Raw genomic sequence first — 22,801 nt, forward strand, 5'->3', positions numbered from 1 at the left:
CTCTTGTTTGTGTTTAGGCCCGGACTTGTGTTCAGATGGGATGGAGTATGCTTTCGTATTCACTTCCGCTTGTACTTAGCAGAAACCTGAATTCCTCCCTTGTCAACCTTGGGATACCTATTTAATATGGATTGGAAGTTATACTCTTTCGTCCTTTAGACTTCTGTCCCTGTAAAGTGATTTAGTGATTATATCGAATCCCGTGAACATAACACTGCAATACTCCGTGTAGATTTTCTTGAGTAAATGGATGATTACTGACACTTGACACTTGGCGAATACTCTCGTCTAAAGAATACTACCTTCACAGAAACATGGCAAAATAGACTATCTAGTAGCAGCAGCAGTATTACAATCAGATTCATAGCAGTAAAGACTCTAACAGTCGTTCCCGCCACTCGGCGTGCAGATATAGAATATTTGCAGTATCAGGAATGAAAATGAAAATCTCTATCTACAGAACGAATGTCGTCGACGACTCATACACAATCTCAACCTTTCCGCCGTCTTACCAACCAGTCTTTATTCCGAGCATGTCATGTTCAGAAATTAAAAGTTAGAAGACTTGCGATTTATGTACACAGTTCATGGAGATAGGATGATCTATTGAATCTGATGTGCTTTCATATCGAAACAGCCATCTTACCCGTCTTTTGGCGTTTGGATTTTCTAGGGGACTTTGGTGCAGGATTTGAGCTGAAGGGGAGTGATGCGAATAAATTGATTGGTTGGTATGTTGGCAGCTTGCCAAATTTGCAACACGGGAAGTCACACACATGAGAATGAAAAACTTTATGACGTCGTTTCGTACTACGTTGTGAATTCAAGTGAGACTTGCTAGCCTTAATCTTTCTCCCTGGATAAAATATAGCAGAAAATAGCGTTGAAGAAAGGAAATTTCAGTAGACTTCCATAGCTCTCTGCGGGTCTACTCTTGCCTCAAATGATGACCCCCCTTCTCAAGTTCTCTCAGACATCAAACTCCTCTCAATTCTGGGACTAACAATAAAAGTTTGGTCCCTTGTGCAGCGAATGGGATACCATACGATGAAAAATAGATACTAATTTCGACAGCGAAATCATGGCAAGTGACACAGTTTGTCAGTCATCATCGCCGGCATTAGTTGTAGAAAACGTTGGACCTATTCAATTTTCGAATTCCCCAGATTCCTGGAATTTGAGACCCCGATTTTGCAACGAAATCGTCGCTCAAAGGACGACTCATGTGCCCTGGCGCAAAACTACGGCCGATGTGTGGTTTCATTAGTGTGGATTGAAAATTCTTCTTTGAAGATGCCAAGACTGCAATTTTTATACATGTGTTCAGCGAAACTTATCTTGTATCTAAAGGAAGTGATTCACATAAATCTGATTCGACTCACCTTCTTTTCCTGACACTTTGTAAGTCATGCGACAGAGGATTTGGAATTTTGTTTATGGTATAGTATACTGGGCTATATATCGTAGTGTAAGGTCAAACAGAGTATGCTGGCATGCTTCTGTTATAGGGAATCTCATGAGTGCGTTGTAAGTAGCTTCTCGAAGGATTCTAGACTCGCTTCCTTTCATCAGATGATACCGGGAAGCTTTGATGTCTTCCGACTGGAGTGGAGGATCATTCTTCAAGATTTCATCTCGAAATATCATACCTGCCCCGCTCAAAGCGATTGATACAAAATTCAAGCAACAGTAAAAATTCATATTAGACAACAACTCTTAACCTACGACAAACAAATTACTTTCCCTGCTTCAATCAAGTCTGGTATATACACGACTAAGCATTTCCTGATCAGGATGATAAATTTCACCTAGGCAGTGTAATTTCTTCATCGATTGAGGAATCAAGTTGAAATGTACTTCCCACTTCTTTTAAACTGTAGTTCCCAATCTTCCCGGGGGATGAGGGTATCTGGTGGACGCTTGAGTGATTTGACATCGCGTGACATCCTGATTACATCTTGTTATAACCGAGATCTGATTATTAATTTATTTTAGAAAACAATTATTTAACATTACTGATTTTTGAAATTCAATATTATATGTAAGAGTTGAGGCCCCGGCTTATTGCACATTTAAGCAAGATTAGGGTAGCCATCTAATTTCGCATATCTTATTTTAAAAATTCAATTATTATTCTAAAATTCATTATTTTTGACTCAAATTCAAAAGGGATATTAAATATAATCACAAAAATGATAATCATAAATTTCATTAAAATTGATATATTCCTTCATCTTCTAGAGTTATTCAAATTAGAATTAATAGAAAATCCTGAGAATAAATTATTTCAAATTTAGATATATTATAATTTATTATAAGAAATATAATTAAGTTTAATTCAATTAAAAAATTTCGAGAAAAGAAAGTTTATTAAAAGCTTATAATAATTATTAAAAAGATTTATCGAATTATAAGAATAATTACTAAAGATTGAAATAAAAAAAGAATAGCTTTTGAATAAATTAAAAACATATTTAATATTAAAACTTTGATATATATAATTCGAAAGGAATTATATTGATATAAATATAGAAAGTATATAGTATATCATAGATCTTTTATCTTAAGAATATAAGCAAAAAAGAGATTAGATTTTGTATATAGGTATTATTGATAGGGAATTAGTAATATCACTGTCGTTAGATTAAAAGGGGGGGATTAAAAGCTAGTTATATAATTAAACAAAAGCATTTTCGAATTAGGAAAAGTGGATAGAATATGAATTACTAAATGAATTAATAATAAAAAATATATTAATTATATTAAATTAATATATTAATTAAAAAGGATATTAATAATAATATAGGGTACAATTAACTAGAATTATAAATCTTCATTAATCTTTTTGGAAAAACTTAAGGATAATAAAAGTATTATCTCTAAAGTATATATATAATAAATCCTTAAACCTATTATATTTCTATTATTCGATGAGCTAGGATCTGAATATATATTTATAGAAAACGATTCTAAAGTATATTCTAGGTATATCTATAGAACTCAATTGAAGTATGATATATAAGGCTTTGATTGACTATTCTTTTTTTTGGATCTTAATTTAATTAAAAAAGTATAATAATATATAGAAGAGGAATTAAAAAAGCTACTATTTATATCTATTTTTATAAAGAAATTGAGATATAAATTCCAAATTCTCTAAAATAGAATGGGTTTCTTAGATTTTAAACTATATACTAAGGGATTGATTTGTAAGATTCAAAATATAATTGAAATATAAGAATTAATCATTATTTATTAATATAATACTTACATTTTATAAGATTATATTATATAATTGATTTATTATTAAATTTTAAAAAATTAGACCGAAAAATGGATGGTGTGCGATAAGCCGGGGCCTCAACTCTTACCTAGTATTCGATATTTCGACGATCTTTTTTTAATTTCTTATTAGACGATATTGTTTAATGTATGAAAAGACTAGATCCCGGAACGAGACATTAATACTCCTAGGGCATGTTCTTTGCGCTATCATCTCTGGTACATACTGAATTTCCACGGTTTCGGTTCCTGTGGTTTTCATCGATCTATCACGCGTATCTCTTTTTCCGGGGCCCAATTGTTGGTTTCAGCCTATAATGTGTCTTGCATATTTATTGGCTGATAAGGATAGCCTCCTGTCATCAAGCCAGAGATACTCCTCTATAAAAACTCTCAGAAATCACCACTTTCAATTGAGATATCCCAATAGATGTACTAAACCTGAGAAGCCTCGTGGTATCGTACTTCGTACAAAATGTCCCGATCGAATCGACATTTGGATTGGAAAGATATCTTCCTATGCTACCCCATCTTCGAGAACATTTGTGCCTATCTCGATCCCAATGATATCTTGTTTTTCCGATTAACTACCAAGCAACTTTCATCGTCGTTTGACTCGCTCTTCAAGACCCAGTGGAATATCAATCGCCAACTCGCCCGCTTTGTTAAGGATCCTGTCGGCTTTCGGTCAAAGTTGGCTGAGTACGATGCCCTCATGTCTGGAAGCTTCGCTTTACAGTTCTTCGAGAGAAGATCCTGGCGTGACTCTGACCTGGAAATTTATGTGCAAAATGCGAACAACTTCAGGAATCCTGAACAGATAGGCAAATACCTGGTCAATCAAGAAGCCTACAGATTACAATGGTCGAAAACGGAAGCAAACAGTGGCTTGATAAACCATGTGGGCCAATTGAAGTGTATTTCACAGGTATTTCATATCCGAAATCATTCACTATATATGCTTACATGGTATCAGGTTGAATCATACCTTAGGACGAGCTCCATGGAGGAGCCAATTCAGATCCAAATAATCTATACAACCAACATTCCGTTCCAAGCAATCATCCAGGGCTCTCATACATCACTTTTCATGAACGTCATCTCATGGAATTTCGCGTATTCACTTTTCCCCGATATGAATTTCATCAAAAGAACAGCTTACGAAATGAATGGAGGAGTCATTGGCTATCTCCAAGCCAACGCGGCCCACAAAGATCTTGAAGCGAAATACAGACGAAGAGGATGGGAGTGGAAAAAAGCGGCAGCCATTAGCGATTCCAAGAATCTACACTCCCTAAATTTGGCCAGCCGCAGAAAAATTGACGATTCGTATACATGGACCATCATGCTTGATACAAACGATGTAAATAGTGGCCAACCTTCGTATGTTTTACAAAATTCTTACTTCAAAGTCGCACAGCTTGGCCCACCCAACAAGCAGTATTTCGTGGATATGCATATTGTTCGCAGCTGCGTCCTCCGTTACGAATATACAACGACGACGAAGTTTTACGACCATTTCTCGTTCTGGGCATGGGTAAAACAGAAGCTGGACGATTTGACTCATGCTCAACTCTTAAAGTTTCCCGAGAATGAACGACCGATTCCTCTTCAAACACACGGTCCGAGTGGGTACAAGATAGAATATAATTCACGTACCATCAAGAGGCATGTGCGAGAACCAGAGGGATGGATTTTCTATGATGATCAGATCCCGATATGGCATGAAGAGTATCTCACAGACGAAGAAGCTAGACTGAGGGCTGAACAGGAAATGAAACAAGCCGGATTAGAGCTATATATCAAAGATTAAGTTGAATTATGTATTGCCGAAGAAGAGAAGTATGCGATGAACAAGCCGACTTGGAGCTATCCCTGAATAGCGAAGCAGAGATATTGGCTGGTGAAGCGTAGAGACTCTAATTTGATTAGCTGGGCTGAAAGTCTCGGGCTGAGATTAAGACATCGAGGGGAGAATATCGAACACCACATTTCCAAGCTTACATTTGACATCGATCGACTTTCTTTGGTGGTGAAGATAAGCGGGAGTTTCCTAAATCATGCTAGTATCAATTGCCCTTTTCATATGCCTACTTCACTAAATTCACTCTCATATATCCACCATGCACGAGAACAAGCATCGAGAAAACCATTGGGTTCATCAATACCACAAGAATCGCCACGAGAGTAAGACATCTGGCGAGAGACGTTGTAGAAGGAGAGGAGATGGACAGGAGGAAGCCTGAAAAAGATATTGTACATTTTCTATGATCCTGTAATTAACATAGGTTTGCTAGCTTCTTAAGAGCTAGTCGTCCATAATGAAGTATAACTTGCTGAAGCTAGCCAATTTATACAGACGAGCAATCTCGAAATAGTTAATCTTGGTGGGTACAATCTCTCACTTTGTGAATCACGTGATGTTGAAGTGGTATATCTTCGCGACCCCGAAAATAATTGGTGGAAAAATATTGGTCATATTCAGCACACTAACGCGCTTACGTAGGATCTTTCTACAGCAACATGCTACCAATTCATCAAACGTCGTATTTGAGTAAGGAACATGTATGATACATCATAGGCCATTCAAAAGCCTCTGGTTCCTGAGAGACAGTCTTTGCTTGCAATATCAACTCCAGGCTGGCGGAACAATGAGTTACGTGGCGATAAGCATTGCTCGCATCCACCAATGGAGGATCATTTCTTAATGCCATACCCATCTTCCTCCATATATACACGCAGTGAAGCTCGTGAGCGTTCTGATGTGAAGTCCACATCCTAGTATAATTTCCAGCTCGCAAGAAATCCAACTCGTCCTTTCCGTTAATTGGCTGTGTGAGGTCGACATCGGAATACCAATCCCACGTTGTAAAGATGTCGCCGGCGTGTTCCACCAACTCATCAAAAACACAATCTCGAGGTATCCACGCGCTCATCATGGGGTCGAAAACACACCCATTCAATCTTGCAGCAGTCGGGTTGCCTCCACAAGCTGTCCCTTCAGGAGCGACCGGTAATTTATGAGGTTTTCGAGAGGAGATGACTAGTCCAGTTATCGTTATGGAAGACACGAATAACAGCACTATGGATAACAATGTAACTGAAATCAAAAATCTCCTCGAGATTCGAGACCGGATATCACCATTGAATTCTCGAAACCAAGAGGGAGGCTCGCTCATCTCAGTTCCATCTTCGCTAGAAGGATCTGTGGTGAGTACCCTCTTATATTCGGGCCCATGAAGCTTTGGGGCAAAGAGGGATTTCTCCATTATCTGATCACGGAATATTGAGCACATGATGAACGACAATGATCACACCCGATTATTCAAGTGAGAGACAAGATTTGACAAGATTTGGCTCTTGGAACGAGGCTGGAACAGGTGCGAAGGTGAAATGGCTGTAAAGATAGCTGTAGTACTTGGATTACTCTTTCGACAGCAATGGACCTCCTCTCACCATGGTTCGGAATATATAAGAATCAAGCATGTTTATTCCACGTTGTAACACAATTGGTAAAGTTACGACTCATATCGAAGAATGAAAGATTTATCAACAACGGAAAGCCGTGTCGAGACGGCAACCCGAAACGATCATGCAGCTTATGTGTTGTGGTGGAGACCTGACGCCCGAAGAATGGGATACAGTAAGCTCTACCCCAAAGGGTATGGTTACGCATACCCCTGTGCTCCATAAGTTAAGCTTAAGTACCTCGGCCAATTTTCACCTGCAGGAAGATAGGAGGGTTCCACTGAATGTGCCTACAGAGTAGATCTTTCTATAGGTGGGATGGATATAGATTCTTCGTTGATGATTTGGCGTTTTATATGCCGGAGGATCTGTAACCTTAACCTTATCGTCAGTCGACCGTGCACTCAGAGCTATATAACACGAATTCGCCATCTAGGTCATACGATGGCGATTGCACATTTTCACCAGAAAAGGAAGGCAGTTTGGTATTGCATAATCCAAGGTTACGGAGCTTATCATGATGGAACTTACTTCTTGGTGGTCATCATCTTTACCAAAAAAGGAAGGCATAGCATAGCCTATGCACTATTGCTGAGTAAATTGCCTGCGGAGCTTATCACGATAGAATCGCCTGTATTTCAGTGTTACGGAGAGTAATTCTAAGTCGCGTTGTTACAGTAGCTACTAGCTAGAGGTAGATGTAGCATAGAACCGTTACACTGATTAAGTCTCAACTTTTTATAAAACTGTTGGTTTCTTTGCGCCTATTCTTACCCATTCTTTCAATTTGAATAATTTGCTTTCGTTGTTCTAACAAAATGGGAAACAAGTATCGAAGCCTAAAGGGATGCTGGACATGTCGTGTAAGGAAGAGGAAATGTGACGAGAAGGTTCCAATCTGTTCAGCTTGTGGATCTCTGGAGCTGGAGTGCCACGGATATGAAGAGCAGCCAATTTGGATGGATCGAGGCTCGAAACAGAAGGCAGAAGCGATAAAGATCAAACAGATGGTAGCGGAGTGAGGAGACGAAGACGCAGGAGGGAAAGTTTAAGCGAAAATTCCCTTGCATTGAAGAATTCAAGGACAAACTCTCATTCTCGGCACTCCAGCCTCAGCTCAACATTCGTTACAACACCTACAACCACACAAAGACACTCCTGGGGGCTCGAGGCTGTCTTTCCTTACTCTGCAGCCTCTTCCCACTCAGACGGCTCTGATCATGAGTTTGCTCCATTAAATGATACCTTGTCGGATTTTCTTCCTTCCGACTTGTTTTTCCCCGAGTCACAAGCCTTATCACACGAGATCGAACTTCTTCACTCTAATGGTTATACATTTGAGTGTGATCTTTTATCTCCACCCAATATCCAATTACAAACCAACAAAGTTGCATGGCCTCAGCCTGCAAAGGTCCCAGAATTGATGTCTGGATCTGGACACTCTTCTTCTCAGAAAAATCACCCCGTCATCTTCAATAAACCAGCGCTGGCCATCGATAAATTAGGAGACGCTACAATATTGGCTTACTATTTTGAAAAAGTATTCAACTGGCAGTTTCTGTCTTGCCAATCACATTCTTCAGCCTTCAATCAGGGACATATTATGTGGCTAGTCTCTAAGTCACAGCCACTATGCCATGCTACATTGGCCTTGAGCAGCTCGCACAAATACCTCCAGACAAATACAACCATCGATGAACACACCCCTCAATATGACGTGGCGATCAAAGAACTTCATACTGAGTTGCAAAATCCAAAATCATACGAAGATGTCTCGATATAAGCTTGTATAGTTATGTTTTTGCATTCTGCCGTACGTTAACCCATTCAGTTTTTGCATGCATACACTAAAATAAACCTTATAGCTTTTGTACAAGTCAGTAACTTGTGACTGTTGCTTGCACCTACAAGCGGGTATCTCAATTGTAACTTCTTGGATCGATAACGAAGATCAATATTATGCTTTCGGCTCTTCGTATGGCAAGGAGACAAACACCGAATCGGGCACTATCAAGTCAGCTAAAGTTTTTCTCGTTGGTTGCATCATCAGATTCGACTTATTATCAAGTCTCACCAGAAATTCTGTCCCAGCGTTGAGTAGACGTTATCAACAATTTCTGCACGCATCTTCTTATAGTTCACCTCTACAAGCAGCTTTGCAGTGCCGCAGTTGGATTTTCAGCATACTATTGGACGTATATTCCCTACGTGAATGGAAAGGGAAGAAAGAGGTAAAAGGGCTACTTAGTTTACGAGAACTAGTATCTAAAGCCTTCCCAATCAAGAAAACATTGGAAAGGGGCATTTCCATGAATATGGAAGAGATTAACAACTTCAAGCAGAATCTTGAGAGTACTGAACAAAGTACGAACACTAAGCCTGAGCAACCAAGCTACAATATACTCGTTGTGATACACATTTTTGCATGCTCTGTATCCATCTTTCTGGAAGTGGTATTATCTGGACCCTTACCAAAGTTGCCAGAGATCCAACATGAAGTTCATCGAGCACTTGAGTCTTACGCTTACATCAACGATCCCGATCTCCTAAATATATTGCGCTGGCCATTGTGTGTGGCAGCATCTGTAGCAGAGCCGGATCAGTATGATTTCTTTAGAAGCTTGCTGGCTTCCCCAAATGTATCGTGGATCGCCACATTTCGTGAATCTTTGGAGCGTCTTGAAGAGTACTGGCGAGTAAGTCTAGATATGAAATATACTGATGCCAGTGTTGAGTCTGCACGTTCTCGGAGATTTATGACTTGGGATATCTTGGTTTCATAGGGCTAGAATCTGTGTCAAATAACTGTAGCAAGTGGTAAATAACACGAATTACTAGTATCGTCAAGTCTTGCTATATAGTGTTTCAGTCCAATGATCACACAATACCGCTTGCAAAGTTATAGCTTCTATAAGAAGAGGGTTGATAAGAGACGGTACGTAAATTCCTCTACTGTAGTACTGCCGCAAAGACCAAACATTACTCATGGCCGCTAAGAAAACACTTGGACCAGCAAATGCGGAAATATGAATCTACACTCTCGTCTATCGTATATCATCATTCTTGGTAGATTTTGATAGGGTAGTTAAGATTGGAAAGTAAGCAGAGATACTTGAGCCTAGGCACTAATTGTGAATTTGCTAGCCAACATAAGACACGGCGCAAACTGTTAAATGTCTTATACAGATTGAAATCCTATCGGGTGATGTGGATTCGAGGAGCAATATCTGCAAATCTGATATGAAGACTGAATATAATTTGACGAGTAAGGTGTGAATCATCTCAAATTGCCCGGATCCATTCTTGGCATTGGGCGGTGCGATATATAATGTCACTTATCAGCACTGCCAAAGATCTAGGCTTTCTTATTACGACCCCGCATGACTATGCAAGTCAGACTATCTCTTATCGCTACCCCTGTGACCCCGCATATGAACCCTACCTTGGCAGGCGAGCCAAGCCTGGCAAGTTGTTGCGCAAAAGAGCAACTTGTAACGGTTTCGACCCCTCCACCATATCTCGTCTAGCTTGAACTTCCGGATAACCAACGAAAAATATCGCTATGGCCACGAACTCTATGTTTAATCTTAGATAGAACTCGTTCTTTGCTTGCTGTAGTGTAAGCTTTAACCAATAAATCATCTTTGTCTGATCGACGACTTTGTTCTCAATTTACAGTCCAGTTTTTGTTGAATGCAAAAATGGCTAAGCAGGATGAAGAATCTCGAGAATCCCAAGATCCTCTGCTCTCTGAGGAGTTCGCTGAGCTCAAAGGCGACATAAACACTCCTCGTCGAGCTTTCACAACAACCAAATGCTTACTTATCTTCGGGATAATGACGATACTACTTTTCGCATCCATTCTTTCAGTCTTCTCTTACACGCGGTGAGTCTCAGAAAACAACTTATCTCGGCCTGAACCACCTGACCATACATTCTGCGGAAGAACACCAGCAGAAGCTATTAAAAATGGCTGTCATTTCGAACCCATGCTCAGCTCTTGGGTGCCCGAAGCCTGCTACTTCAACGACGAAGGTGACTACGACGTCTTCGACGATCTCCCCTGGTACTCCGATCCTTTCCTCCGAGAACCCTTAAACACAACCGAGATGATAAATGTGAGGGCCGGTCACTACGACCATGTTTATACGACCTGGGCGTACCACGATGAACATTGTCTTTACACATGGAGAAAGCTAGCAATGGCGATGGAGAAGAGATTGCCGATGGTGGATACGAAGACGGCAGATGAGGAACATTCGCAACATTGTGCGAGGGTTACGAGGAACTATGTGAGGGAGGATGGGCAGGAGAAGATTGCGGATTTGAAAACTCTTGGCTTAAAGGTTACACTTACTTATTTTGGGTGCGTCAATTTATTTTGAGGGGTCCCAAGGATGATTTTGTGTGCCCTGATGTACAGCTTGGTGGATTATATACGGAGAGAAGTCTTGCCGTAGAGCTGTAAGGAGGCAAAAAGAGTGACTAGGGCTTCCTATAGTCCCCTCCCGGACTATAGTCTGCAATTCCCAACGCCAAAAGCGTTGAGAATACTGTAAATGTTTGAACACTAGTTAGTAATTTAACTGAATTGAATCTTGCAAGGCGTTTGAGTATATGAAATAGATAGTCCAGCTTAAATATTTTCAATACCCGAAAGATTTCAACGTAAGAAATGCCTCAAATAATTCAACAAAATTTGTTCCGCTATTGATATATATGTTCCTGTCGGATATTTCGATAGTATCAAAGTATTGATACCACTAGTGGCTGGAGAATCTCTTGCGGCAAGTGCTTTTATTACGTTATGAACGCTGAAGTTTTCGAACCGATGCATTCTCCATAAGTAGGAGATTAATACTCGAATTTTTTCCCAGTGATCAGCAGTACCTCTTGATTAAAACTTGTAGACTTTAAAAGTAAATGATAAAGCAGAACAATAAAACACTGAATGTTTACCAAGACCTCAATCGTTGAAACTACTGGATATCACAAATCGCATAACAATTTTAAAGTAGGTTAAAGATGATACGAATAGTTTTATGCATATATTCTAGTATTGCCATTGCTAAAGCCAATTGATTCTTGCACACTACTGAAGTTACGCTAAAGTGTTCGGTAAGACCGCGATAGGAAAGCCTGTCAACTACTACTCAAGCTCTAGACATTCAACTATCCTAATCCCGGTAATAACCTTCCGTCTCATCATCGTGATCATAAATTATAACTCATGTCGCACATCCCTCAGATCCAAACATCAACTACACAATCTAGGATGCAGACTCTTCAACTTCCTCACCCTTAACACGGACAATTTGTTCGGAGAATTCGATTAGTAAACACTCTATATATGTCCAAATTCTATTGAAAGAATTGGATCCTACTCACAACAATAGTCTTTGACTCTTCAAAGGCACCCTCAGTGGAGGCAATAACAGCTTCGTCTCTCTTTTTGGATGCAGCCTCCTCAACTTCCTCGCCCTTTACACGAACAATCTATTTCTACGAGTTTGGTTAGCAAGAACTGAATCATGATATTCGAGCTCTACTAAGAAGCCCTGGCTCTAACTTACGACGATGGTCTTCTGTTCCTCGAAAGCACCTTCGGTAGAGGCAACAGCGGCCTCATCTCTCTTTTTCGAAGCGGCTTCTTCAACTTCTTCACCCTTGACGCGAACGATCTACTCTCATCTGTGATTAGAAAGTGCTCGACTAAAAACCAAGTAATAAGATAGGGGTTTTGCTCACAACAATAGTCTTCTGCTCCTCGAAAGCACCCTCAGTAGATGCAACAGTGGCTTCTCCTCTCTTGACGGGAGCAGCAACGACCATGCCAAAGATGGTTGCGAGGAAAAGAGTTGCGACGGTGAACTTCATAATTGCGATTTAAGTTGACTTCTTGAAAAGATTAAATTGGTATGTTTGAGGTAGATAAAGGGATATCTGAGATGAAGGTATCGGAGCTGATGATGATATTTCAGGAAAGTTCTTTGGATAGTAGTCTTATATATCGCTTCTCGCTGGAGAAAATTAGTGGTATCGATATTTACCCAGTATTACTAGCGAAGTTGCATTTGCATTCACAATTTCATTCATTACAGCTCCGATACAAGCTAAGCTGTCTGCAGAATTTGATCGCGCAAACAACGCAATGATTTCGAAGTTCTTCATCTGCAATTCAAAATGGTACGAGCCTCGTTCGCCTCGGCCAAGGTATCGTGTCGGCTTGCCAGAGTATACTCCAATTTCGCTTGTAGTCAGCTTGCATACATAAGTGGGTAGGTAAGCTTGTTCTCCGTGAATACTTCCGTCAGCTTCGGGTAAATAACGTTTCCTTTGATTGGACAACTATTGTATATACTGCTTATTATCGATAGTTTTGAGTTCCAAGGTACATTTCTCGCATCTACTTTCACTTCTTTCTATTTACATTTTCTTGGCAAGTTTCTAAAATCCGAAATGCAGTCCAAAAAAAACTAATGGCAAGCAGTGGTAAAAATTTAGTACAGCTTGATGTACCGAAGCGGGTTAATGTTTCAAATGGATTCATGAACCTAGAATTCCTTATCGTTTAACTGCACTACAGACTTCTCGAAATTCCGGTCTTTGGCCTCCATTTTCATCTAGCTTCCCACCTTCTTTTTCCTTCCGAGTCTTTTGTTTCTTCTTGACTTCTATAACTCTCATCTTCTTCAGCACACTTTCCTGCTCTTAGCCCGTCGCAAGTCTTGTCTCTTAACTGAACATCCAGCCAGCATGGATCTCGACGGTGATTCACGCTATAAAGATATCGACTCTCAAAGCACTAGCGACATCACAGACTTTCAACCCATCAAGCGACGTAGTTCTTCCCTCCCTTCCATCCTCCTCGGCTGTATAGCCAGCTTCGCATTAGCCGCCTTGCTCATCACCGTTGTGCGTTGGCCATGGTCCAAAGGCGATTCCGGCTACTACGCATACACAGACTGTGGATTGACACCCGAGGAAGCGCGATCTAAAGGATGTAGCTACTATCCCATGGGGCGCTTTTGGGCGCCTCCCGAATGTTCGTTTCCCGAAGGTAACGACAACTATCATCCCTTCCGCGACCGGGAATGGTTCGTCGACACGAACTTGACGATTCCTGCCGACATCTCCCGGCTAGAGTCAGGTGATGACCGTCGGGCTTTTACTCGTTACTGGCATGATGAGCATTGCACATTTGTGCTACAAAAGTTGGCGTTGGCGGTTGCGCTGAAGAAAACGATGGTCCCAGGATTGGTGGGAAGTATTCATCATGTTAATCATTGTGCGATGACGATTACGAAAACGATCAAGAATGCGTATAATGAGACTTTCCTTGCGAATGATATGTCGATAACGGAGAGTACTCTGGGCTTCATGCCTTGTGTACCACTTAAGTAGGTTTCATATTCTCTTGAACTTAAATCCATTGTACTAATAGCATACAGGAGCCTTATGGACAATCCAGGATACGAAAATTAATTCCTTCGTTTCTGTGGAAGAAGAGACTAGGGGCTGTAACAGTATTTAGCAAGTGAAATCCCTGGAGATATATCTGTACCTACAGAACACAGCAGCATAATGAATAAATTGAAGCTCAAAATATGCCCTCCTTCGACTTCATTCCGCAGCGTTGCCATTGATATGAAATTTTCCTTGAGAGAATTAACCCATTTTGCGCAGTTTTAAGTCTTTCAAGTATCGTAAATTCACACGTTTGGTCATAGTGAGGTTCAGTCGTTAGATTCTCGATTAGACATCCAAATCGCTTTTCTCGTAGAAGTGCAGGGTAAACCCTCTGCCTCTCTCATCGTCCTCCAGGGAGCTACGAGCCCACATACCATTCTATTGCTTGATGTGGAAGACTTACTATGATGATAAGAACGTCGATTTACTGATAAGAGACATTTGCCCCTCCAAAATATACGCTTAGAATGTACTACTGTATGTGCTGTAATGCGGGGGTCAGAAGTGGGCCCATGAATTCGTTACAACTTGCCGTTAACGAACAATTGCGGGTCGCCTTTCCTGCCACGATATGCATTAGGTCTTACGAAGGGATTTTGAGCTATCATGAGAGTCAAAATTGCGAAATTTTTGTGACTTGTATTGATTTCAGATCTCGCAGCTAATGTACTCGTGATTCAGCGGATTATCGATTCCCTCTAATCTTTTCCATAACTTAACAAAATCCCATTCTTAGTCTAATCGTGAGGACACCTCTGAATGACAATATCCTGTGATCTTCATCAGATACTAACGGCAACCTTTATCTATCCATTTAGTCGTTTCACTTCACATTATCCACAGCAAATGTTCGAACTCTCAGAAAATTGATAATGATACTCCCAGAAGACCTGGAAAAGAGCGGGAGCTCCTCAACGTACATCTCCCGTCCAAGCTCTACCATCTATCTTCTCCTTCCCTACATATGGTGGCAACTCGATGACTTCTGTAAGCTATAGAATTCCCACTTGCTCCTGATGAACAACAACTAACGAGTAATAGTTATTGGACAAGCCCGCACCGCTGGCCTCTCAACCGACTTCAAATTAGCGCAAATCGATTCCGAAGAATTATACACGGATACCAAATTCGTACTTTTTGCATTCGCTTGGTTGCTACTACTATGGCAGATATCAAATATCAATATTCACAAGATGATTCTCATAGTCGTGAGTCTTCAAACATTGCTAGTGTTAGCACAGATCGGGGCTTCCTCTACGGAAGTCCTACTCACTATACGCTCAATGCTTGGGATAGGTGGCGCGATCTTTCCTGGATCATTGTTGCTGTCAATTTCACAATTTCCTAGGAGCAAATTAACTACTATTGTTGCAATTTTTGTTGCCGTATCTCCTGCTGAGATTGTGGTGGCTGGACCACTTCTTTCAGCTTTGGTCAGTTTCATGAAAGATACGTCTATTCTGAGTTGGCAAGCTATCTCCGCTATTGATGGTATACTCGGTATCATCGTCGTCGCTATGTTATGGTTAAAATTTCCCATTTCCATCGAGGATAGCTTTCCTACAAAATTCATGAACTCTCTTGACTCGACCAGCTGGAAGTCAAAATTCAAGGATCTTTTTGACCCAAAAAACATTATCTTCGCTATAATGTTCATTTGTACCAACTTGGCAACTGCACCAGCACCTTGTTATCTCGCTGTACACCATCGAATATCTTTTGTCTCCATGCCTTACTTTTTCTTCACCGTGATTTCAGACTTGGCTCCATCATCACACTTAATCTTCAATCTCCTTACCATAATTCCATATCTTGTTTCCATAATTACAATCTTCATTCTAGCGAGGAAGTCCGATAAAAAGCAAGTTCGAGGTTCCTTCGTTTTTGCTTGTGGCCTTCTTTCTGCAACAGGCTTTGCCATCATGTCCTTGGTTGCCATTCTTGACTGGAATATCTGGTGGTCTTTCTTTGCCATTTTTCCAGCTTGCGTAGGATCCTACGGCGCGATGACGATGATTCTTTCCTGGGCATTAGGAAGTGAACAATCGGCTTTTGGGCGAGGAATTCTCCTCGCGGTACTTGTGGGGGCGGCACAACTGTCAGTTATATTTTCTCCCGCCGGAGTAAAGCCGTGGTGGAGAGCCGAGGACGAACCTGCACACCCAAGAGGCTTAGGGGCCAGCGCAGCATTGATGGGTTTGTGTGCTATATTAGCGCTATTTTTGAGGTCATACTTGACCTGGAGGAACTCAAACAAGGAGAGACACCTTTATACGCCGGTCAAGGCTGGAGACGCACTTGATGATGAAGTGGAAGAAGAAATTGTTGATAGATATATTATATAGAGATGCGTACGCCAGCATTCATTAGCTTACAGATTGTCGATATCATTATTTCTACGCCCAAAATTTATGCACTAGAATGGTTTATCATCGATCATGGTTCTTGATGATAAATTTATTTTTGAGTGAATCTGGTTGTCAGTGATTCCAAGCTCATGATTACTGTCATTGTCGCTTAGTGTCGCTTATTGCATAAAGTCTCTAAGAACCTATTATCACTATTTCCTTAAGTTGAATATTAGAAGGATGAGTTTTCAAGACTTTCGCTGGTAATACAAGTAAATGAAAGAATTACTTATGGAATTGAGAATTCGGCTTTTCATGAGCGTTTTAAAATAATAATGAAGCGTCTAACCTATCAGCATCAAATCCTAATAGTTCTTCGGCAAGCATAAATCTCGAACACGATATTGCATGTTCCTTCACCGGCTGCTTCAAGTAAGTGTATAGCGTAGTGACCATGAAGAAGAATTGTTTGAGTAAAAGTTTGGAAGTTTATATAGCGTTGTGATTAAATGACAACAAGTCAATAAAGTGATTAGATGATAGTGTATTTTATAGCGTTAGACTCATACTCCCCTCCATCTAGACGCCGTAGCTTCAGAGCCTTCAATCTTCTCATATATCAATCTATAGCCGACAATCCCGTTTTCTACCTCTCAGCAAACAATGCAAGCAGCAATGAATACATGGCTGAATGGCATATGGGCATTTTCCTCTCAGTTCCTCCGAGGCTTCATACTCTATCTCATTGTTGATTTTGTGAAATTTAACACGCAATGGCTACGACAGGAACATTATACTGGTCCCTTTTAAATTCCCATTATTTTTTTGATCTCATGAGCCTTGCTATCATTAGGAGCTTCTTAAAATAAAGTACTCCCGCTGACTTCTTTCTGCTCTCGAACTCACATCTACAAATGTTTTCTCGTTATTTGCTTCTTTTACTGTCATTTCTTATCCACACCTATATTCTGTCGTTCCAAATAAATGACAGCAAAAACAGTGAGATAACAAGAGTCCGAGTACAATCCTCACTCCCATCCAATCAATCAAAAATTCAACTTTACCGTATAAATCAGCATAGCTCAACTTCGGTCTCGAAACCTGTAATCTGTTCAAGAATATTTTGTTCTCACTACATAATAGAAATTACATCCACATCTAAGCGTTTATATACACCAGATAGGTTGAAAACTCTAGCACAGAGAACGCACGACGTGACTGAATCATTCATAGCAGCTGAATAAGATCTAATTCACCCCATTCTCGAAGTGTCATATTCATTTTACGTTAGCATCTTTGCTTAAGGCCCACAATCAATCTTTTGATATAGATAATTATATAAACTCCCGTCTTGCACTCTTGAATTTTTTCATGGACGCAATATACATCTAATCTCGCCTTGCATTCATCCAGAAGAACAGCCCATGAATTTCCTTTTTGGAATTTATTATTATTTCTATTGATCAAACCTCTTTTATTGCCATTAACTACTTCGACTACCAGACACTCTACCTCGCATCCTCTAATCCTCCAATCCTGATTTCCCCTCCCTCCCCCTCTTCTTTTTGCTCGAAAGCCAAAATAAAGCCCAGATCAGTCTAAGCTATAGCTTCAAGAATTTTATCCAAAACTTTGAGCCGCATGCCCAGATGGAAATTGGCGATTCTGCGGTTCGTTACCGTTATCGAAACAGGTGAAGCTGAAGTTGTAATACCAAGAAATGAAGTTTAGCGAGGGTGAAATTAGCGAGCGTTGTCGAGGAGGGGTATCTGGAATAATCCATTTAAATTCACCAGTATACGATTTCCATGCCCGATATCTTCATCTCCTTCCCTATCCACTTTGAAATCCTCACCAATTCCCAGACATTCACTGCCCCAACGTTACCGCTCTCCCCCCACAAATTAGCTCTTTACATTTTCCGACTCTACAAGTATATAAACGTCCACTTCATTCCCCCAAACCCTCAACAAAAACGATTAGAAGATTTTGGCAACCCAGTCTATGAATCCGCAATCTCCTTTTCGAATCCATATCCATTTCAACTAATCTCAAACCACCATCGCTTGCTTCCCTTTCCACTTTTTGACGTAAAAACCAGTGAGCTCTCATATTTCGCAACCTATTTCTGATTATCATCTACACCTCTTTGTTGTCAATATCCTATATACATACCACTACTATCACCACAACTCTCTATCATCTGATTTAAATAGTTTTTTACCATCCCTATATTCTTCTTAAGGATACCCCCAATTATACATATCCCCAAACAGAGAAACACGAACCAGCTAGTCAATCTCACACCCCCATAAGTCCTTCATCGCCTACGTCCACATATTTGATATCTGAAAAACATCTCAAGGTATCCAAGGTTTATATGCGTTTACAATCCAAAAACTAAACAAACCGCAAACCCAAATAAAAGCCTGCGTGAGAAAGAAGAAACCAGAGCGTTAACCAACGAAACAGTGAATCCTAAGAAATCTTTACACTATCCCTCCTTTTACCGAACCCAGTGTTTCCAAGCCCACACTCCAATCAATCAATCAATTCCCAATCAACCCACATCTCACATCCCACAATCACATCACCATTCCCCCAAGGTCCATCCACAAAAACACCCATCTCCTCGCCATCACAAACCCTAATTCATTATCCCATAATTTCGGCATACAGCAATCCATGAATGATACACTTACCCAAGACATTCATTTCCACTTCCATTTCATAGCCCTCATAATTTCCTCCTCACTCCTATCCCCCTTTTCCTCCCCAACACAAAAGATCCAAGATCATTCACCCGATTATCATCACAGTCGCAAAAGACACTTACTATCATTAACTCCTTTTAAATCATTGTCGTCGAAGTCTCATCATCAACCTTCATCACTATACTTAAAAATCTCCAACATAAACCTCCTCCGTCAAAGTTCGAGCTAATTACCCCCTCCACCTCCATCTACATCAATCTATCCTCTCTACCCTACCCTACTCTAATCCCCCCAAACAAACACAATAAACAATACAAAGATCCATAATAATCCCCATCCAAAATCCCCATGCATACTCTCTACTCTCCACTCTCCATCCCGCATCTACGCGCCTCCCCGCCTCCCCGCCTGTCCCAAAACACAAACAGAAGCATATCCTCCTTCACTCTCCCTCTCCCAAACACAACCATTCAAGATCCAATACTATAATCGTGATACCTAGGACTTACCCGTGAATAAGAACGAGCTATCCAATCCTCCCTTTCCTCCTCGGCATTTATCTCTCTTTACACATCCAAATTCACATTCACATTCACAACATCGCAAGTTCCATCACATGCCCATCAGATAAGAATTCCAATTCCTCATATGTAGGACTCGCATTTCCAAAACCACATGCATTTTTCAATACATATAATATATATATGTACCAGCATATATTCTCATTAAATATACATTCCTATAACCCCTTCCTCCCTGCTCTCTCCGACCTAATTCCCCGAACCATGTACCTACCAACTATCCATGCATATGCTCCAAGTACCATGCTTCTAAATCCCAATCGTGATCACAATCCTAGACCCTAATTTCCTTTCCCAGTTATCATGACCTCTTTTCCATCCAGCACAAGTCTAAAGCTTGAATCCAACACCTACATCAAATCCACTTTTGGAAACATTCTCGGTCCTGCGAATCCCTTCACCACCACACTCTGGATATCGATATTCCCATCACTCCTCCCATCTGGACTCCACAATTTCAAGAGGATGTATTTCCCACTAATTGGTGTACTAAATTTGATAGTACACTTACTCTTATCCCTCTCAATGAAGAATTTGGCATGAGGAACCATAAGTTCACCTCCTACAGCTGCGACTGCTTCTTGTGTTGCGATTTGAGATGCTTCTGCCGCTTCTGCTAATGTAATATTACTAGCTGTTTCCCTCCTTTCCAATTGTGGTCTATTTCTTGAGACTCTTGCAGAATATGATGCATCGTAATAGTAATGAGTGCCATCATCTGAAAGTCTGTAACCTGGTGGAGGGAATTCATCTTCATCATCAGTACTTTCTTCCGGGAGTCGAAGATCATCTGGAATATCTCTTGATACTCTCATTCTATAAGCTGCTCGACGATTCCTTCGAGGTTGATCTTCATTATCAGAACAATCACTACTACATTCCATAGTGACTTGATATGGTGATGTAATATTGGTAAAATCGGATGGAATTTGGGCTGTTGGTGGAATATATGGAGTATTTAAATCGCATTCAGGATCTTGAGCACCCAATTGAACAAGACGCCCAGCACGAGCTTGAGCAGTTGTCATACTTCTAGTACCATCATCATTATGACGAATAGACATTATAGAAACAGGTGGCCTTTCTCGGGATGGGGAAGAATATTGAATTTGATATTGCGCAGTACGAGTAAGGAGATCGTTCGATGTTCCGGAAACAAATACCATACCTTCTTGAACTCTAAATTTTGATTAGTATTGCGCATCTTGAAAACAGATAATAAAATACTAACGGGGCTGTGTATCCTTTATGAGGTGCCTTGATAACTATTTCTGAAAGAGAAAATGTAGTTTCCCCTTGATGTTTCAAGACAATATTACAGCGATTACTTTTAGTACAGTAAACGGTATTATCATCTTTCAAAACATTATCTGAACCATATTCTCCTTCTGGACAACTTTGAAAGAGTCCTCCATCACAACTAACAATTTCCATTTGTAAAGTACCAGGTTCGACTTGACCATATTTTCCATATTTGAAACCTTGCCACGATTCTCCTTTATTATCTTGATCCAACTTTCTTCTCTTGGTTCGACGACCGAATTCTCCCTCGGTGACATGATCGGGTGACGGTAACCTAGAACCGATAGGAGTCGCTAATAAAGTTCGAAGGTTCAAACTTGCGGCTTCTAATTGTCTCACATCTTCGGATAAAGAATTTAAGAGATTGCCTTCGACGGAAGCACGTTGTGGTTCCATATATCGATCGGATTGTAGGAGGCGAGGTCTTCGACGACCAAGTAGTGGAGGAATAGGTCTGGGTGCATCTCGTCTTCTTGTAACTTCGGCTCTTCGTGAATTTATATCCCTTTCCCTTTCATTTTCATCAAATTCCTCTCGACTCGATCCATGATTTAATGTTGAACGTCTCCCTCCTAATCTATGTTGCCTCTCGACCCTACGTTCTGATGATGACATATTTCTAACGTCTTCGGCTTCGGCTCTTCGTGCTTCAGTATATCGACCTATTGCTCTGTAAAGTTCACCCGATGGACTTATCGTATTATTCGAATTAGGACCGCGCTCTAGAATTTCTTGAACTAATCTTTCTGCGGTTTCGGTGGGAGAATCTGTAGATGAATGACTCGGTGGATCATCAAAGTTCCCCGACTTTAATCAAATTAATTAGTGGGATTGATCATACGTCGAATATTAAGAATATGAATGTACCATTGAAAAGAGACGCCTTGACATAGGGATTGGATTGAATTGAATCTTTGTAAGCTAATAGCGAGGCGAATGCGGAGAGAATCAATATGAATGTTCTTGAGTGGATTGATAAAGGAAGTGGGGAGAGAAATTATTTGTATAAAATATAAGATGTTTCTTTAATAAGAAGTTTATGGATCGGATGGTGGATGTTGAATGTATGTGTGTATGGATGGATATGTATGTACTGGGTAGGTGTGTGCGAGTGGATATTGAAATATTTTGATCGATTGGGTGACGGTGTTGTAGTAAGAAGACGTGGTTTGGTGAACCCTTGAGGTCTGAGGTGTAAGGAGTAAGGAGTGAGGTGTAGTAAGGAGTGATGGGTGATGAGTGAGGTGTGAAATGCGCAATGTGAGGTGTGAGATATGTATAAGTGAGGTCAAGAATTGGTGGTGAATGGTGGTAAGTGGTAAGTGGTAAGTGGTAAGTGGTAAGTGGTAAGTGGTAAGTGGTAAGTGGTAAGTGGTAAGTGGTAGTAAGTGGTGAGTGATCATAGCAGAAATTCCTATGGAGCTTTGTGGGGTTGATTCGGATTACAGAGAACTAGGACTAGAGAAGATTAGATAGGAACATCATTGGACAAAGAACTGGGTAATAAGTAGGTAGGTAAGCTGGCTGAGCTATGTATGGATGTATGGATGGATGTATGGATGTATGGATGGATGTATGGATGTATGGATGGATGTATGGATGGATGGATGGATGGATGGATGGATGGCAATGTGAA

At 40.5% G+C, this 22,801-nt stretch overlaps 9 protein-coding genes across 9 annotated transcripts; 6 read left to right on the plus strand and 3 right to left on the minus strand.

Annotated features, from left to right (window-relative positions):
- Positions 1–3,757: 3,757 nt before the first annotated feature.
- On the plus strand, positions 3,758–5,095 carry EAE97_003963 (uncharacterized protein; the record flags this gene model as incomplete). The annotated part of the gene is made up of 2 exons (XM_038874475.1): positions 3,758–4,210; positions 4,259–5,095. 2 exons carry the CDS (start codon positions 3,758–3,760, stop codon positions 5,093–5,095), a joined length of 1,290 nt encoding a protein of 429 aa, XP_038735084.1.
- Positions 5,096–5,819: 724 nt separating this feature from the next.
- Positions 5,820–6,551, minus strand: EAE97_003964 (uncharacterized protein; the record flags this gene model as incomplete). The annotated part of the gene is made up of 1 exon (XM_038874476.1): positions 5,820–6,551. The coding sequence occupies one exon, from the start codon at positions 6,549–6,551 to the stop codon at positions 5,820–5,822; it is 732 nt and encodes a 243-aa protein (XP_038735085.1).
- Positions 6,552–7,568: 1,017 nt separating this feature from the next.
- Positions 7,569–8,533, plus strand: EAE97_003965 (uncharacterized protein; the record flags this gene model as incomplete). The annotated part of the gene is made up of 2 exons (XM_038874477.1): positions 7,569–7,768; positions 7,861–8,533. The coding sequence occupies 2 exons, from the start codon at positions 7,569–7,571 to the stop codon at positions 8,531–8,533; spliced, it is 873 nt and encodes a 290-aa protein (XP_038735086.1).
- A 12-nt stretch (positions 8,534–8,545) lies between these two features.
- Positions 8,546–9,533, plus strand: EAE97_003966 (uncharacterized protein; the record flags this gene model as incomplete). The annotated part of the gene is made up of 2 exons (XM_038874478.1): positions 8,546–8,563; positions 8,616–9,533. 2 exons carry the CDS (start codon positions 8,546–8,548, stop codon positions 9,531–9,533), a joined length of 936 nt encoding a protein of 311 aa, XP_038735087.1.
- Positions 9,534–10,451: 918 nt separating this feature from the next.
- Positions 10,452–11,135, plus strand: EAE97_003967 (uncharacterized protein; the record flags this gene model as incomplete). Its single annotated transcript, XM_038874479.1, has 2 exons — positions 10,452–10,636; positions 10,697–11,135. 2 exons carry the CDS (start codon positions 10,452–10,454, stop codon positions 11,133–11,135), a joined length of 624 nt encoding a protein of 207 aa, XP_038735088.1.
- Positions 11,136–12,020: 885 nt separating this feature from the next.
- EAE97_003968 (uncharacterized protein) lies at positions 12,021–12,627 on the minus strand (the record flags this gene model as incomplete). The annotated part of the gene is made up of 4 exons (XM_038874480.1): positions 12,021–12,092; positions 12,139–12,246; positions 12,324–12,431; positions 12,499–12,627. 4 exons carry the CDS (start codon positions 12,625–12,627, stop codon positions 12,021–12,023), a joined length of 417 nt encoding a protein of 138 aa, XP_038735089.1.
- An 879-nt stretch (positions 12,628–13,506) lies between these two features.
- On the plus strand, positions 13,507–14,235 carry EAE97_003969 (uncharacterized protein; the record flags this gene model as incomplete). The annotated part of the gene is made up of 2 exons (XM_038874481.1): positions 13,507–14,150; positions 14,202–14,235. 2 exons carry the CDS (start codon positions 13,507–13,509, stop codon positions 14,233–14,235), a joined length of 678 nt encoding a protein of 225 aa, XP_038735090.1.
- An 857-nt stretch (positions 14,236–15,092) lies between these two features.
- On the plus strand, positions 15,093–16,565 carry EAE97_003970 (uncharacterized protein; the record flags this gene model as incomplete). The annotated part of the gene is made up of 2 exons (XM_038874482.1): positions 15,093–15,207; positions 15,262–16,565. The coding sequence occupies 2 exons, from the start codon at positions 15,093–15,095 to the stop codon at positions 16,563–16,565; spliced, it is 1,419 nt and encodes a 472-aa protein (XP_038735091.1).
- Positions 16,566–20,213: 3,648 nt separating this feature from the next.
- Positions 20,214–22,056, minus strand: EAE97_003971 (uncharacterized protein; the record flags this gene model as incomplete). Its single annotated transcript, XM_038874483.1, has 3 exons — positions 20,214–21,042; positions 21,095–21,972; positions 22,033–22,056. The coding sequence occupies 3 exons, from the start codon at positions 22,054–22,056 to the stop codon at positions 20,214–20,216; spliced, it is 1,731 nt and encodes a 576-aa protein (XP_038735092.1).
- Positions 22,057–22,801: the final 745 nt, after the last annotated feature.

The sequence above is a fragment of the Botrytis byssoidea genome (genome assembly GCF_014898295.1).
Source record: "Botrytis byssoidea strain MUCL 94 chromosome Unknown BBYS_006, whole genome shotgun sequence".
Lineage (NCBI taxonomy): Eukaryota > Fungi > Ascomycota > Leotiomycetes > Helotiales > Sclerotiniaceae > Botrytis > Botrytis byssoidea.